We start from the raw sequence: 17,439 nt of genomic DNA on the forward strand, positions 1-17,439 counted from the left end.
TGGTCAAAGGGTACTTAAGTGACCATACGTGCGTCCTTTCTAACGCTTCAGTTCCCTTTAATTATTGGATGTCTAAGCTGAGAACTTGGCCCGACCTCTCCTTATATGCCTTGGAGGTGCTGGCCTGCCCGGCTGCTAGTGTGGTGTTTGAGCGTGATTTCAGTTCCGCTGGGGCAATCATCACTGATAGGCGCACCCGCCTCTTCATGGAAAATGCAGACAGACTTACTCTGATTAAATTCAACAAGGACTGGATATCTCCACAGTTTGTAGTCCCTCCAGATGAGAGCAAGCCAACCTAAATTCACCAAAAATGCAGATTCATGCTACTGCTGTTAACATCACCCCCTTCCCATAAGAACCCATTTCCTTCCTGCGTCAACCATGACTCAGCCCATAGGGCTAATTTTTAGAAACTCTATTCACATTGTGCAGTGGACAAACCAGGACAGTATTCCTACTCCAGCCTAACTACTATTTGTGATTGGAGGCCCTTGGGATGGTGGCTTCCTGCATCAACCATGACTCAGTCCATAGGGCTAAATTTTACAAACCCTACACAGATTGTGCAGTGGACAAACCAGGACAGAATTCCTAGTCCAGCCTAACTACTATTTGTGATTGGTGGATCTTGGGATGGTGGCTTCCAAAATAGAGGTTAAAATGTCCTGGTGCTTGCTTTGTAGCAGGCATTAGGAAATGTTTGGACTACTGCTTTGTGCAAGGCAATCAAAGATTTTTTACGTAGACTAATATGGACAGAAGGCAGGCTGACACCCCAAAATAGTGGTTAAAATGGCCTGTTGATTGTTTGTAGCAGGCAGTAGGAAATGTTTGGACTACTGTTTTGTGCAGGGCAATCAAAGATTTTTTACGTAGACTAATATGGACAGAAGGCAGGCTGACACCCCAAAACAGTGGTTAAAATGGCCTGGTGCTTTTTTGTAGCAGGCAGTAGGAAATGTTTGGACTACTGTTTTGTGCAGGGCAATCCAAGACCCCTAAAACAGCAGGGAAAATAGATCTGTGCTTAAAGAAAAAAAAAGGCAGCACACAATGCTAATTCTGTGTGTGCAGGAAAAATATTGCTTTCTGACAAGAGCTGTTTTAAGATGGACACTAGAAGAATACTTTATCCTCTTCCTAGCTAATTCACAAGCTCTCCCCTGTACTCAGACTTTGTTGTCTTCAGCTCTGAAAAGAGCTATTTTTTGGTGGTATTATGGAGCTAGTGAGCGGCTCCTTTAAACACAGAACTAGTACACACTGCAGGTAGCCCTTACAAAGACTTTTGTTTGATCAAGAGGCCTAAACACTCTCCCTAGCAGCTCAGCGATCTCTCCCTATGCTTATAGAACGCAGGCTCCAGACGCAATGTGCACAAAATGGTGGCGGCAGGGCTTAAATAGACCCTATGACGCTGGGCGGCCATCCAATCACAGTAATGCCACAATCAAGATATCTGCGGCATTATTGTGACTGGTTAAGAAGCCCAGCATGTTTAGTGGCTGCAAAGGAGGCGCCAAAACTGCAGGGTGGGACATCAGAATATAGCGAGGCGAGTACACAAATACTCGCCGAATAACAATTAACCCGAATACCTTACTATTCGTGCGAATAGCGAATAGTAACGAATACACTCGCTCATCACTAATCTTTTTAAATCCGAAACCTTCTTCTATAGATTTGGAAATAAGCCAGGACGGATGCTGGCTAATTTAGATAAAGGAATGAGAAAACCACAAGGAATATTCCAGCTAAGAAACTCAAAAGGAGAGATTCACACCAACCCGACAGAGCAGGGTGCAAGATCTTGGAACAGATGAAAGGGGACCTGACAGAACTCACCCCCAGGCAAGTGGGGCAGGTAGAAGACATACTTAGTTGATACCAAGTGGTGTTTGTTCAACGTGACAACGACTTCGGGTGCACTAAGGCCATCCAACATGAGATTCTTATGGCGGGTATGGCCCCTACGCAAGAACGATACCGACAGAACCCACCTCAATTGTACGAGGGAGTAAAAAATTTCCTGTCATATATGCTATGATATGGGAGAGCCAGAGCCCCTGGGCTGCCCTAATTGTACTGGTCCAGAAGAAGGATGGGACATTCAAATTCTGTGTGGATTATCGACGATTGAATGCCTGCACCGTACGAGACTCATACCCTCTGCCAAAGATAGAATACTCCCTGTCCATCTTGGGAAAAGCCAAATACTTCTCTTCTATCGACTTGGCCAGTGATTATTGGCAGGTCCCCGTGGCTGCGAAGGACCGATAGAAGACTGCCTTCATTCTTCCAATGGGATTATTCGAGTTCAATCAGATGCCGTTCAGGTTGACTACTGCACCTGATGGAAAGATGCTTGGGGGACCTAAATTTCAAAGCAACCTTAATATATCTTACTTACATCATCATCTATTCTGCCACCTTCGAGGAACATCTCTTCAGATAAGGGCAGGTGTTGAAATGGCTTCAGAGTCACAGACTGAAAATAAAACTCCGAAGTGTCACCTGTTTCAGAGGGAGATCAAGTATCTTGGGAATACAGTCTCCAGCGCAGGGGTCTACCCCACCACAGAGAAAGTAGCTGCTGTACAGAAATGGCATATGCCCACAACACTGAGGGAGGGAAGAGCATTCCTGGGACTGTCTGAGCACTTTCAGAGGTTTATCAAGGACTTTGTCAAGAGTGCAACACCAATACATGAGTATTGAGGCAGACAGCTGGAGGGACCAAGCAATGGTGAATCCAATGGGGTCCAAGACAAGAAGAGGCTTTCAGGGCACTAAAGCTGGCAATAACTGATGCTCCCATCCTGGCGTATGCTGATTTCTCCCAACCCTTTGTGTTGTACACTTATGGAAGTCTTTATAGTCTGAGGGCAGTGTTGTGTCAAGTTCAAGAAGGGCAAGAAAAGGTGATCACATACGCTAGTTAATCACTGAAGGACTCCAAGAAAACCCCGATAATTACAGTTCATTCAAGTTGGGGTTGCTGGCGCTGGTGTGGGCCATGACCAAAAAATTTGCGGAGTACCTGTTGGGGTCTGAGGTACAGTACATGTACAGAACGACAACAATCCCCTCGCCCACTTGGAGAATGCTAAACTGGGCTTGCTGGAGCAGAGGTGGGTTACGAGAATCTCCAAATACTGCTACAAGATCTCCTATCAATTGAAAGCTGAGAATAAGCATGCAGATGCATTGTCCAGAGTCACATCTCACCACCTGTGAACTTGACCCAATCCCATCCCACCTTATCCCAAACCTTACCGCAGTCTTCATCCCAACCCTAACCCACCTCTTCAACCTGTCACTAGCAACTGGTATCTTCATCTCATGCTTCAAACATGCCTTGATCACACCCATTCTCAAAAAGTCACCCCTTGACCCTTCCTCTCTGTCAGCTATCGCCCCATATCACTTCTTTCCTATGCCTAAAAACTACTGGAACAACACATCCATCTTGAGCTGTCCTCCCACCTCTCCTCCTGCTCCCTCTTTGACTGCCTCCAATCTGGCTTCTGACCGCACCATTCTACTGAAGCTGCCCTGACTAAAGTCACCAACGATTCACTGATTGAGGATCACAAGACTCCATATATTAGAGTCCACTAAATTGCATTTTATCACTGACTTAGGTGGACTCAAAATAATATTTAAAATATAACCTTTATTATTCTTATAATTAAAATAAAATTCATAAATTCCACCGTGCTTTTAGAGCAATCTTATCCAGTCTATTCATTAATTTAATTAGACCTGGATACTAGTCTTAAAATGAAAAAATGAACTATCACTTTGTTATAGCAGAAGATGAGGCCCCTCAAATTCAAAGACCCCATCTATGCTATATAAGTCTGAAAGTTACTTTAGGTTAAAATAACACCAGCAGTGAATGTTCCTTCTTGAATCAATAATGCGTCCTTGCTAGTCATCAGAATGTATCTGATTAAATGTGTCTAATCAAATGTGTCCGATTGAATGTTTCAACACAAGCACGAGAATAGAAAGCAGTCTTTGTGTGCTAAAATTGTATAATCAAACCATATATGGTAAATCCGTTTCCTGCCTTCAGGGTGGATATAAAACCCATGCTTTGTAATAAAGTTTAGAGTTTGTTTGACACACATCCTGTCCTGTGTCTCATCTCTCCGAGCTCGTAATCCAAAGGATAGAAGACTCAGAATGCAGTGACCACAGCTGGCGCCTCGAACAGGGACCTTGAGTTAATCTACCCAAGGGTGCTCGACCGGTCCGAGACGTGGGACGAGTGAAGCTCTCTGTTGGTGATATATACAGCGCTGAGGTAAGAATAACTGTTATATTCTACCTAATTATATCACTGCAGAGAAGAGACTCCCTCACCCCCAAGCGGTCGGCTCCCCAGGTAATTCACAGATTGTTGTCTGGCTCAGGTCCCTTTGAACCAGTAGAATTCCCTCAGATAAATTGTCAATCCTGGCTTCTATCCTTTGGAAAAACTTAAGAATGAAAGTATGGATCCGATGATTGTGTTGTGGGTGTGTATCGGGATTGGTGTTTTTGGTCTGTTTTTCTGGTTGGCGTATAAGTCCTGGAAGCCTAGTAGTGGAATGGTTCAGAAACCTTTGTGGCCCATTGTCTAAGTGACCATTGTCTAAGTGACTGAGGAGTCTACTCTAAATGAGGAGAACCGAAAAAATGGGGAACCAAAATGCCAAAGAAGGCATTATAGCCAAAGACTTAGTGGTACGCAGAGAAGGGAATCAGGCACTGATTGGAATTGACAAAATATTGTGTAAAGCGGGAATGAATGAGAATGGAGAGATGAATGGAGAGAAATCGAAATCCTTCTTTAACTGCTATCATGGATGGCTGAAAGATAAGGGTCTGTTGAAGACAGTGGATGTATGGATGAATGCATGTGCTCATTTTAAAGGAAAAATTGAAGAATTAGGAGACGGACGTTACAGACTGACAAAAACCGGAATGACAGATTTTTCTCTCTGTCCGCTCCCGACGTCACCCAGCTCACCCCCACCCCAGTACCAGAATTCTCAGGAACCCAATTGTTGGGTTTGCCCCAGGTGTGAACAGCAGAACCCCTTGACAGTAGACATCTGTGTTGCATGTGGAGGACCGAGACCCCACCCAGCTAGTCTATTCCCAATGAGGACAGTAGTTGTGCCAGGAGCACTGGGAGCAGCAGCAGCAGCGGGGGAAAACGCAGTTGTTCCAGGTCAGGAAGCTCGCACAATGTTAATGTATAGACCATGGAGTCCTTCAGAGCAGTTGGCGTTGATCTCCCAGCTGCCAGATCCGTCCCAGTCCCCTATGGGTTTCGCTAGAATGATCACCACCATACAGGATACCTACCATGCCACTAGAATAGATCTGCAAGGGGTAATTAAGGGGAAATTGGCAGATGAAGCTCGGTATGACAGACTGACGGACGAAACTTATAAACAATATGACAGTAGAACGGGCCCTGATGTAGCGGAGGCTAATGATGCAGCAGCCGGGGTTCTGTACGTAAAAGCGTTGGTAAAAGCATGTAAAGACAGGCAAGCAGAAAAGCAAGTTACACTAGAAGATAGAGTGCAGGGGAAGGAGGAAGATCCTAAGGATTATTTCTATGCATTAAAGAAAACCTGGTCAGAAATGGGGTTGAACCCCGGAAATAAGACTAGTGAGAGGGTATTAGCAAGCGCTTTCATGAATGGACTAAAGAAGGAGATTGCAGAGAAGGTAAAAGCAAGTAGACCGGAATGGAGATCAGTGAAGGCAGAAGATTTAGCTAGAATAGCTCAGGGGGCACAGCATGACATAGCGCAGGCAAAAAGAGCTGCCAAAATACACATAGTAGAGACGACCCCCAGAAACAACAGAGGCAGAGGGCGGACTGAAGGAGGAGGACAGAAACTGTGTTATGGATGTCAAAAGCCCGGACATTTTAGAAAGGACTGTAGGACCAACCCGTATCCAAATGCTCAGAGTACGAGTCCTCCAGCCGACCAAACAACGCCCCCATAGGATGAGGGTAGCTTGCACATGAACCCCCTCATCTCCTTACCCCCAACTCCCAGTTGTATAGTGCAGGTGAACCTACCAGGGGGACATGAAATCGATTTCCAAGTAGACACGGGGGCCGACAATTCAGTAATTATGCAAGATGATTGGCCGTACACTGACACTGATTTTTCACATCATGTCATTGCCACCCCCTTCAATTCCCCGTCTGTCCTGCTCCCTGTCACTAAGAGAATTCCCCTGCAAATTCAAGGAGCTACTGTACATAGCCAGCTCATGGTATCGCCCCGAGGCCAATGTAATCTATTGGGAAATGATGTGTTGTCCTAATTACAAGCACATATTAAGTATCATCCCGATGGCACTGTCATCATGACCCCAGGTTTAAAACCAAGTACCCTTTGCAAAATTATGTCACTAGATATTGCCAGCATAGAAGAGAAAAATGAGTTTCCCCCGATATTGGAGCATGCTGTACCACATGATTTTTGGGCCTCAGACAAAACAGATGTTGGTAGGTTAAGAGTTCAACCAGTAATGGTAAAATTAAAACCAGGAGCAATTTTGCCTCAACAGAAGCAGTATCCCCTTAGCTTGGCTCAGGAGAATGCCATAGCCCAGCAAGTCCAAAAATTACTACACAGGGGAGTCCTAGTCAAAACCCAGTCCCCTTGCAACACTCCCCTGTTCCCAGTAAAGAAAAAGAGCGTGCCAGGACAACCAGCCGCATATAAAATGGTCCATGACCTTCGGTTGGTTAACAAAGCCACAGAACTTCTAACACCAGTTGTGCCCAACCCGCATACTCTTCTGTCACAGATACCTTCTAACTCTCTTTGTTTTTCAGTGGTCGATTTGGCAAATGCATTTTTCAGTGTACCATTACATCCTGACTGCCAGTACTTGTTTGCTTTCACATTCCAGGGTAGTCAATATACATGGACAGTGTTGCCACAGGGTGCCCAGAATTCACCCACAATGTACACTGCAAGTCTGCAGGAAATACTGGAGGGATGGTCTGAACCACATATCGTTGTTTTGCAATATGTCGATGACCTGCTCATTTGTGCCCCTTCTAGGAAACAATGTCATAGTGCAACTATATCGCTTATCTTGTTTCTCTATCACGCTGGCTGCAAGGCATCGAAAGATAAGCTTCAGTTTTGTAAATCTTCAGTCACCTTTTTGGGACATTGCATTACACCAGGAGCTCGTCATTTAACAAATGCACGCAAACAAGCAGTACAGGCATTCACCGTCCCCATTAATGTTGCAGCCCTCAGAACTTTTCTTGGACTGGTCTCCTATTGCAGACAGTGGATTCATGCCGTCTCTATTTTGATGCAGCCCCTCTATGACTGTCTTACTCCAACACCTTTTGTACTAACACCAGAGGCAATAGACTGTTTTTATTCTCTCAAAAAACGTATTTTGGCTGCTCCAGCTTTGGGTACCCCTAATTATGAGCTCCCATTTACTCTGTATCTTCATGAACAAGCCGGACATGCAGCAGGAGTTTTAACTCAAACACACGGTGATAATCAGAGACCTGTTGCCTATTTTAGTGGCAGAATAGACGCGGTAGCCCGAGGTGCGCCATCCTGCGTACGTGCTCTGCATGCTGTTGGACTATTACTCCATAAATCCGCAGACATTGTTCTTGACCACCCGCTCACCGTTCTAACACCTCATGATGTCTGCACTATATTGAACCAAGTGCAACCCGCTCACCTCTCAGCAGCACGTCATCTCAGGTTACAATGTGCACTGTTAATGCCTCCCAATGTCTCTTTACAGAGGTGTACTACCCTGAATCCAGCAACTTTGTTACCTCTCTCGGATCTAAAGGAGGGGTCAGGTACTGTGCTTTTTAAGGAAGATCCAAGAAAGGAAGTTCCTCATGACTGTGTACAAATGATGGCACAAGAAACTGCAGGTTTACCTACTGTATTTGAACATGAATTACAAAATGCAGATTTTGAATTTTTTGTAGATGGATCCCGTCATCAGGACGATTCAGATACTTTCCATACTGGATATGCAGTTGTCTCCCTCAATGCAGTAATCAAGGCAGAACCAATGCTCCCACACTCAAAAAGCTGAACTTAGGGCCCTAACCGAGGCCTGTAAACTAACAGAAGGTAGTATTGTTAACATTTACACGGATTCTTCTAGGTACGCATTCGGTATAGCGCATGATTTTGGTCCAATATGGAAGTCAAGAGGTTTCCTGACGGCAGCAGGACACCCCATTAAGAATGCTGATGCGGTCCAGCAGTTAATTGATGCACTACAACTACCCAAAAAGGTAGCTGTCATAAAGGTAAGAGCACATACCAGACGCACCGACCAGGTGAGTAAAGGAAATGCGATGGCAGATGCAGCGGCAAAAACAGCAGCCTGTAAGCCGCAACAAGGGTCAACAGTACGTCAGTTAAGTGCCCCTAAAAACCCCTTTGTGTCGGAGGACATCTTATCCCAAATGCAGGCTCAGGCTCAAAAGGAGGAGGTTGATAAGTGGTTAAAGGAAGGTGCATGCCTGAATGAAGCAAATGGGGTATGGGGGAAAGGGACACGACGATGCCTTCCAAGGGCACTGTACCTAGAAGCTGCCCAGATGCTACATGGGCCGACACACCAATCTAAAACGGCTGTGATGAGTGTGATGCAGAAACATTGGGTGGCACCAGGATTCTCCACCTGTATAGAAAACCTGGTACAAGGGTGCATGATATGTGCTACACATAATCAGGGTAGAGTAGTTAAAACACCGCCCAAACACACACTCCGGCCCCTCTATCCATTCCAGAGACTGCAAATTGATTATATTCAGCTGCCAAAGTCAGGATCATGGGAATATGTGTTGGTCTGTATTGATTTGTTCTCAGGATGGCCAGAGGCTTTCCCGATTGCCAAAGCCACGGCTGCGGCAACCGCAAAGAAACTGCTTGCGGAGGTGGTCTGCAGGTATGGGGTACCAGAGGTAATTGAGAGTGACAGAGGTACACACTTCACAGGTGAAATAATGAATGAAGTCATGTCAGCTCTAGGAATTCAACAAGCATTCCACACCCCATATCACCCGCAAAGTAGTGGTAAAGTGGAAAGACTGAATGGGACATTGAAATTAAAAATTCAGAAAGCCATGGCTGAGACAGGAAAACCATGGCCGGACTGTTTACCGCTTGCTCTGTTTTCAGTAAGATATACGCCTAATAGAAAGACTGGACTCTCTCCATATGAGATATTGTTTGGCAACGTACCCAGCCTAGGGTGTTTCTATCCGCAAGCATTAGAAATGAATAACCATGTGCTAAGTTCCTACGTGAGGGCTTTACACAAAAAGATTAAGCAAGTACATGATAATGTCTTCAGTTCTCTTCCAGATCCAGATCAAGACTCTAGCAGCCATACGCTGCAACCTGGAGACTGGGTGGTTATAAAAAGACACGTGAGGAAAAGCCTAGATCCACGGTTTGACGGACCCTTTCAAGTTCTGCTGACCACAAGCACAGCCATTAAGCTAGAGGGAAAAGAGACCTGGATCCACGCGTCCCATTGCAAAAAGATACTAGGAGAACCAGCGGACAAAGAATGAAGACATTGTTTATACTTACCTGCATCCTTGCGACCACAGGTGCATGGACTAGGTTGAGCACCACAGATGGAGACGACAATAGATTCATTAAACACCATCTTGCTCTAATCGATGGACTAAAGGAGCAAAACCAGACCATTGCTAATTGTTGGATATGTACACATACCCCTGTGACATCCACTAGCATACCCTTTCTCGCTGTCCCAGTCTCATGGGAAGAGATAAACTTTTGGGTGAACTGTTCAGATACTTGGGCCAATAATGCCACACAGAAACTGTGGAATACCACTGTTGGGATTCCCGTAGTAGGATGGACAAAATTTCCCTGGTGGCAAGGGAACCTGACGGGTCAAATAATTCCCAGGTTGTATATAGCATTTAAAGGAGGGGAGTGGGTACCTCGTAACAAAACAAAAATTACTGATCTAAGGAAAATACCTGAACAAGGATTGAAAATAAGTTTTAATGCCACTTCAGGAAGCAGTGACGCCTTTAAACCTTCCCTGTTGGAAAGATATTTACACACTTCTAATTGGGTGAATAATGTTTATTTTAAAAACAGGACAAGTGATACCTGTGCCAAAATACCTGGTAATCTACAGTGTAATGAAAGCTCAAGTTATCAGAGAGGTGCACCTACGTGTGGCAATCCTGATGCTGGCTATTGTTCCCCTATAGGTCAAGTGCCTGGGTGGTGTATGATGTCAAATGTCTCTAAGTTTGTTGATTTAGTTCACCGTCTAATACTGCAACATTCAGCATTATGGAATCTCCCCTTATCCATGTATTGGGTATGTGGAGACAAGGCTTTCAAGTGGCTCCCAGTAGGAGTAACAGGAACTTGTACTTTAGCCAGATTGACATCCGCAACTTATATTGTTACTCCAGACCAGCTAGATCCTTTGTCTATCCCAAAACATACACTGCATAAGCGATCAGCAGACAATAAAGAAAGACCAAGTGGGAGACCCCATATAGTTCAAATGGGAGGGGTAAACAAATTTTTCAGTGCATTGTTTATATACCCTATGTTGACACAAATGTGGGATAAATTAGTAGAAGCTACGAACTATCTTGATGATCAGATTTGGGATATTTTAGAAGTAGTTAACGGATCTCTTGCAGTACAGAATCAATTGATTATTGTCACGAACCAACATACCCTTGTACTAGATTATTTAACAGCAGCACAAGGAGGGATGTGCCAGATAATAGGGCCCGCATGCTGTCATTATATAGACAATTCTAGTGTATTGACGCTGAAACATAAGTTAGAGGACGTTGTAAAACTAAGGAAGCTTTATGATGAGGCCAACCTCAAGAATCAGGATTCCTGGTGGGCAAACACCTTTTCCTTTCTAAATCCTGCTAATTGGTTTAAAGGTATCGGTGGGTGGTTGGCTGGTATAGTGCAAGCTATTTTACAGGTTTTGCTAATGTGTCTTGCGGTTTATTTGGTTTTTAAGCTTTTTCTAAAGTGTATTCAGCGGTGTACTAAAAGAAAATATAGAGAAACATATTGATAAATGAAGGAACAAAAGGATGGAATGTTATAGCAGAAGATGAGGCCCCTCAAATTCAAAGACCCCATCTATGCTATATAAGTCTGAAAGTTACTTTAGGTCACCAGCAGTGAATGTTCCTTCTTGAATCAATAATGCGTCCTTGCTAGTCATCAGAATGTATCTGATTAAATGTGTCTAATCAAATGTGTCCGATTGAATGTTTCAACACAAGCACGAGAATAGAAATCAGTCTTTGTGTGCTAAAATTGTATAATCAAACCATATATGGTAAATCCGTTTCCTGTCTTCAGGGTGGATATAAAACCCATGCTTTGTAATAAAGTTTAGAGCTTGTTTGACACACATCCTGTCATGTGTCTCATCTCTCCGAGCTCGTAATCCAAAGGATAGAAGACTCAGAATGCAGTGACCACAACTTTAATTGAATTTCCTAAATATGTCCATTTGATATCCTATAGCAGCATAATCATCTGCTGGATGCTATCTATTAAACAACCTCATCTATTTTGATGTAGTCATATACTATTGCACTGTGCCCTTTATTGCTCCAATTCATAGGTTACTTTGGGACATATCTAGGAGGAGGAGGATAAACATTTTCCTAAATCACTCACTCCTCACACATATAGTGCAGTCTTGTATTGTGATTATAAACTACTCGCTCCTATTACAGTCATTTAATCCATTGTTCCCAGGTATAATTCAGCGGATGATATTAGTGACTCATGTGGTGACTAATACATCGTAAGTGAAACTACTGTCACCCTACATAAGTTTCCATCATCACTTAATAGCACCGTGATTGTATATTCATAGCTCACTGCACTCTGTTAGCCACAGCAATCATGATGCAGATGAAGAACTGTAAGGTGATGAGACCCTGGACTTCTAGCAATTTACAATGGCAGTAATAGCCGCCCAGGGGAAGAACCCCAACCCACACAGATTCTGGGACGCCCAAGGGACGAGTGGGTACAGTTACAAAACTCTGACCCTGAACTAAAAAAATTTAGGAAGTGAGTCACCCTAAGTCAGAGACCTGACAGGGTGACCAGAGCAGCTTTATCTGCCAGTGCTTTACAGATCCTAGGGCAATGGAAGAGACTCTGCTCTGATGATTGGTTCATCCCATAATGGCTATGAATACTGCCTTGTAATGGCTGACCATGTCACTAAGTTCACAGTAGTAACTCCAACCAGGGATCAGACGGATGAGACTAGGGCTATATGCCGGGATTTTATTCGTATATACAGGTGCCCAAAGAGAATATACTCGGACCAGGGGTCTGTTTCCAGGGGAGAGAGATGGAAGAAATACATTGATTCTACATCATTGATAGGTCCAGAATGACACCGTACCATCCACAGAGGAATGGGGCCTGCAAATGCTTCAATAGAACGCTGCTGTAGATGTTGTGAACATTGGAAGGAGACCGGAAGACGAGGTGGCCAGAATTTGTTTTGGAGTTAGTGTGGGTGTACAATAACAAAGTCCACTCCACCACCGGGTACACACCATAAATGTTAGTCTTTGGTCGGAATGGTCTAGAAATCACTGAATTAAAACTGGATCCCCAGGATAGCTGCATGAGGAACAGTCCAAGCATCTGGGTCTGGGAGCATAGACATCAGCTCCAAATGATGAGACGGCTGGTGGAGCAAAAGTTTCAGGAACTAGATCATCCAGATATAACCCCAGTACAGGAAGAACTGCTCCAGCTGGGGGATTGGGTGTTGGTATGAGCCAAATGGCATTTAAACAAGTTAAGGTTCCACTGGGAGGCAGTACCCCACTGAGTAACAAACAGAGTCCACCCTGACAGCCCGGTGTCGAACGTTAAACCTAAGGGCAAACAAGAGGCCCCTGGCCGGGTGTTTCACCAAAACATGCTCCGCCCCTCTCTTAGAGACGGAAGAGATTAGAAGGACTTAGTTCCTGGAGGAACGACATCAGGCCGCAACAGGAAGGGTTGTCAGCGAAGAGGATGAATGGTTTGCCGTTCCTGAAGAACCGTAGGAAACAAGGACACCATTAGTGGAACCAGAAAGTGGGCTTGAGGACGAACCTCTGCAAGAAGTGCCCGATGCTCCAAGGGCTCCTGAAATACGCTTGCAGGAAGAGTTACATAGAACTGAATGCGCCAACACTGTTGTACCCTCCGTCAGATATGCACAGGATGATTTTATCTGGCTGCACATCAGACAGAAGATTCAAGAGTGCGCTCAGCTTTTGGCAGAAATAGGATCACCTCCTAGGAATGTTCGGACATCTAGAGGTCCTTCTCCCTGGAGACTGGTGAGCTAAAAGGAGAGAGGAATGTAAGGGGGTGGGAAGTTGAAGGTGTGATTTGTCAGAGCTCTAGGGCACTTGCGATCAAATGTCGCAATCAACAGAGCAAGCTGAGTAAGGTGGAGCCGGAAGACAGAGGAATTGTTTGTGAGGGGGTGAAGTTGAAGAGAACACCAGGTCGGGTAGTGGCGCAGTTACCAAATATAAAAGGGCAGAGCGGCAAGGTGGGAAGTCAATTGGCATGAGCGATAGAGCGCAGAGGCAGAGCGCCTGAGAGGGGCCTGGGGACCGAGACCAGCGGGACATTGTGAGTCAAGCAGCCAAGCCCAGGGTATGCTGGTCAAGACCCGAAGCCCTGACTGCACTGGTCAATACTGGGAGTCCAGACTACGCTGATCAAGACCCGATGTCCAGCCACCGCAGGTCAAGCACCAAAGGCGAAAATTCAGTTGTTGAAGGGGGCCAGACGGCTGCCGTTGTGGCCAGGAGGAACCCTGGCCGTTATTTCCTTTGTAGACGCATGATATAGGGGGTGGGACATAGCCATAAAGTGTATGGGACCTGGCCTAGTCAGGGTGAGGAGCACATATAAAGTGTTGCGTAACTGGCTACTAGAGACTTGCAGCCTAGCGGGAAAAACCGGTGACCCCAGTTAAGGCCAGTATAACAACTGAAACTAATTAAAAGACTTACTGTAGTTACGGTTCTATCACTGTTAGCATCGCACGTGGAAGTAGAAACAGAAGAACATTAAAGCAACGCAAACATTGAAAGAGGGTTAGACAGAATAAGGAATAAGATATTAAGATATTGCAACTGTTAAATTATTGAAATTTCCATTATTGCATTTGCTGATATCAGTTTGTAGGTTTTCCCCGTGTTTGCCTGGGTTTCCTCCAGGTTCTCCAGTTTCCTCCCACACTCCAAAGACATACTGATAGGGAATTTAGATTGTGAGCCCCAATGGGGACAGTGCCCATTATGTCTGTAAATCGCTATGGAATTAATGGCGCTATGTAAGTGAGTAAAATAAATAAATATCATGTGAATTGTTAACCTGTATCCGAATAAATTATTATTTTCGCAATAACACTTTCACTTCTGTACTAGAAAAATAAATAGCTTAGCTGGTTACCACCACTTTATCCCTATCTGCGTGTTGCACCCTAGTAACCTATTCACACTAGGATGGCTTTCTATCAACGTAACACGATCGCGGCCTTTTTCCTAAACCAAACAAATGTAATATGCTAATTAAAGGTATTTGGGAATGTATCCATAATGACATTGTCCTTCTTTTTTCCACTCCTGGAGAACCCCTCTAGTTGTTGTCCCATAAACAGAATTAATCACCTATTCACAGGTTAGGTAATAAAAGTGTACAGTATGATCGCTTGGGGTGTGGTTGCTGAGGCCTATGAGATAATTAGTATAGATTACCGAAGCCAGGCCAGGAATTGCCATTGGAACACTTACAATAAGATTCAGTCGTGTCAATGCAAACTGGAAATCCACAATAGATTTATAAATCATCTCATATAAAGATAAAATTGTACCTCCTGCCTTAAACATCTGATTATCTAAAATATTATAAGCGAAAAACAATGAGGGCTGTGACGTACATAATGCTTTTACATTATTCTATTTCTTACCTCCACAGCAGGATAGAAACAATAGTCCATATACAATGCAGAAAATGTACTTGTTAAATGGTACTCTGGGGAGTATAGATGAAAGGTCTCTCTTTTTTCATCATCTCGCGAGTCACCAGGCACAACCCCCATGGTTTCCATACAGTGTCCGAGCTCTAGGTCCTCCACGTCAGACCTGTGAATGCATTTACCAGAACGAAATCCTTCCACAAATCGCTGAAGGGCCTCTTTGCTCAGTACATACCCAGCTCCACCACTCATATATCCCTGCTTGACAAATAGCTTGAAGCGTTTGCCAAAATAGATAGGCTGGTCAGATGTATAGTTAGAAAGCATGAGACACAAATTCTCCAACACCAAATAGGTATCATCATCTGCTTTTAAAAACCAGTCGGCCTGATCCAAGTAGTGCTTGTGTATGTAATGAAAAGCTTTGATGGTCTTCCAGTAAAGTTGACTTCTTCCTTCTTTGGTGCCCAGTCCAGTAGTAGGAAACTTTTCATTAGTGACGGAGCTCATGAACAAAGTTACATTACAGTGACGAGTCCATGAGTATTTTACATGAAGTGCTTTCTTTTTCAAGTTTTTAGGTGCTGTCATGATCCAGCACAGTACTCGAACTTTACGTTTCAGCTCCTCGCTTATACTACTGTCATCTACAACAATGAAAATACATAGAAAATGAATTGCAATCAAGGGTTTACAGCTGAACAAAAGATAACTTTTTCCATCTCTTTCAGCAAAATCATTTATGCTGATCATCATTTTTTACACATTCAAATTATAATTTTTAAACTGTAGATAAAGTGTAGAAACAGAATATCTCTGTATAAACACCTACGCACGTTGAATAGGAAAGAGGGCCTTTGTAATAGATGTAATATAGGGTATCTAGGTAGCTGGAGGTGCAGATGCCATTATATACATACAATATGGGTGACTTTTAAATATAATAACAATTTTGTTTTGAAGCCTTAAAGGGAATGTGTCACAAGGATTTTGTAACCTAAGCTCAGACCAGCATAATGTACAGACAAAGACTCTAATTCCAGCAATATGCCACTTACTGGACTACTTGCTCTAGTTATGGTAAAATCACTGTTTTGTCTGAAGGAGATTATCACTTAGAAGACTAGTAAACCTGCTGCCATCTAGTTCTCTATACTCCTGAGCTTTGTTTAGCCCAACACCCACCATTGATTGGCAGCTTTCTGTCTATGCACAGTGTGCAAAAATAGCTGCCAATCAGTGGTGTGGTTTGGGCTATACAGGGCTCAGCATTCAGAGAACTAGTAGATCCACAGCAGAGAAAACAGTAATTTTATCAAAAATACAACACACAGCCCAATAAGTGGTAACACATCACTAGAACCAGGGTCTCTGCCTTTACAACATGTTGCTCTCAAGTGGAGTAGCAAAAATCTGGTGACAGGCTGACTTTAATAAATAGTGCTAAATAAACTTGGAAACATAAAAATAATAATAGCATGACAAAATTCCCTTTGTATTGTCCTCTAAGACAGTGATTGTCGACCTGTTTATACAATAATTTGGGGCCAGTTAAAGAGATCAATTCAGTTGACTCTCTTATTGCCATCGGAGCCACAGAAGAAACGGGTGCACAGCGTAACGCAGCGTACTAATGTGGCACCCCAGGGAACCGGACACCGGAGTCCGTGGTTGTGGGGCACTGAAGGCTTAGCAGCTAAATCCGGAGGGCAGGAGACTGCAGGTCTCCTGGCCCCACCAGACGCCCGGCGCCGCCATGTGGCAGTGACACTTGAAGATGGCCCAAGCTGCCTGCCATATGGGTGAGGAAAAAGACGTTTTACTCAGCAACGAGGGCCGCAGCACAGCTTCAAGCAGCAGGGCCAAAGAGAATAGCACAGAGAGAAGGCCTACAACTCCACCTGGTGAGGTGGATCCCCAACTTACTTCTAGGCGCCCGGACCTTCACTACCAGCTAGTACCCGTGCCCCGGTCTGCTCTGACAAACCGCAAGTAAAGCTAGAGTAAACCGCCATTAATGTGTTGTTTGTTCATTACCTGCGCCCTCAGCCCTGCATGACACTGTCCCAGCCGACAACATCTACTCTTCAAATCATCTACACTGCCCTGGAGCTTAGCTCTGCCTGTGGAGAGCTGAACCAACTCTGCTGCGTCACCATCAGCTCCAGTGGATCAGCACCGCAGAGGTGGTCCCACATAGCCGCATACCACAGGTGACGTCACGAGCATTATCTCTAAAAACTTTATTCCCCTTTTACTTTCCCTTTAATTCACCACCCTGAGTCACGGACTGGGTCACTGCCACCGTGACATCCCCCAGCATCGACTGGCCCAGCTACTGAGTAC

General features: G+C 44.4%; 1 protein-coding gene across 1 annotated transcript in view; it reads right to left on the reverse strand.

The window, feature by feature from the left end:
- The window catches only part of LOC141200227 (glycoprotein-N-acetylgalactosamine 3-beta-galactosyltransferase 1-like), a 90,265-nt gene that overhangs the window by 10,159 nt on the left and 62,667 nt on the right, over positions 1-17,439 (reverse strand). Inside the window, exon 3 of the mRNA XM_073663274.1 lies at positions 15,085-15,740. Within this exon, the coding sequence (XP_073519375.1) occupies positions 15,085-15,740 (656 nt within the window). The remainder of the gene's footprint in view (positions 1-15,084; positions 15,741-17,439) is intronic.

The sequence above is a fragment of the Phyllobates terribilis genome, unplaced genomic scaffold (assembly GCF_046119375.1).
Source record: "Phyllobates terribilis strain yellow unplaced genomic scaffold, ASM4611937v1 Scaffold_2__4_contigs__length_985480577, whole genome shotgun sequence".
Classification (NCBI taxonomy): domain Eukaryota; kingdom Metazoa; phylum Chordata; class Amphibia; order Anura; family Dendrobatidae; genus Phyllobates; species Phyllobates terribilis.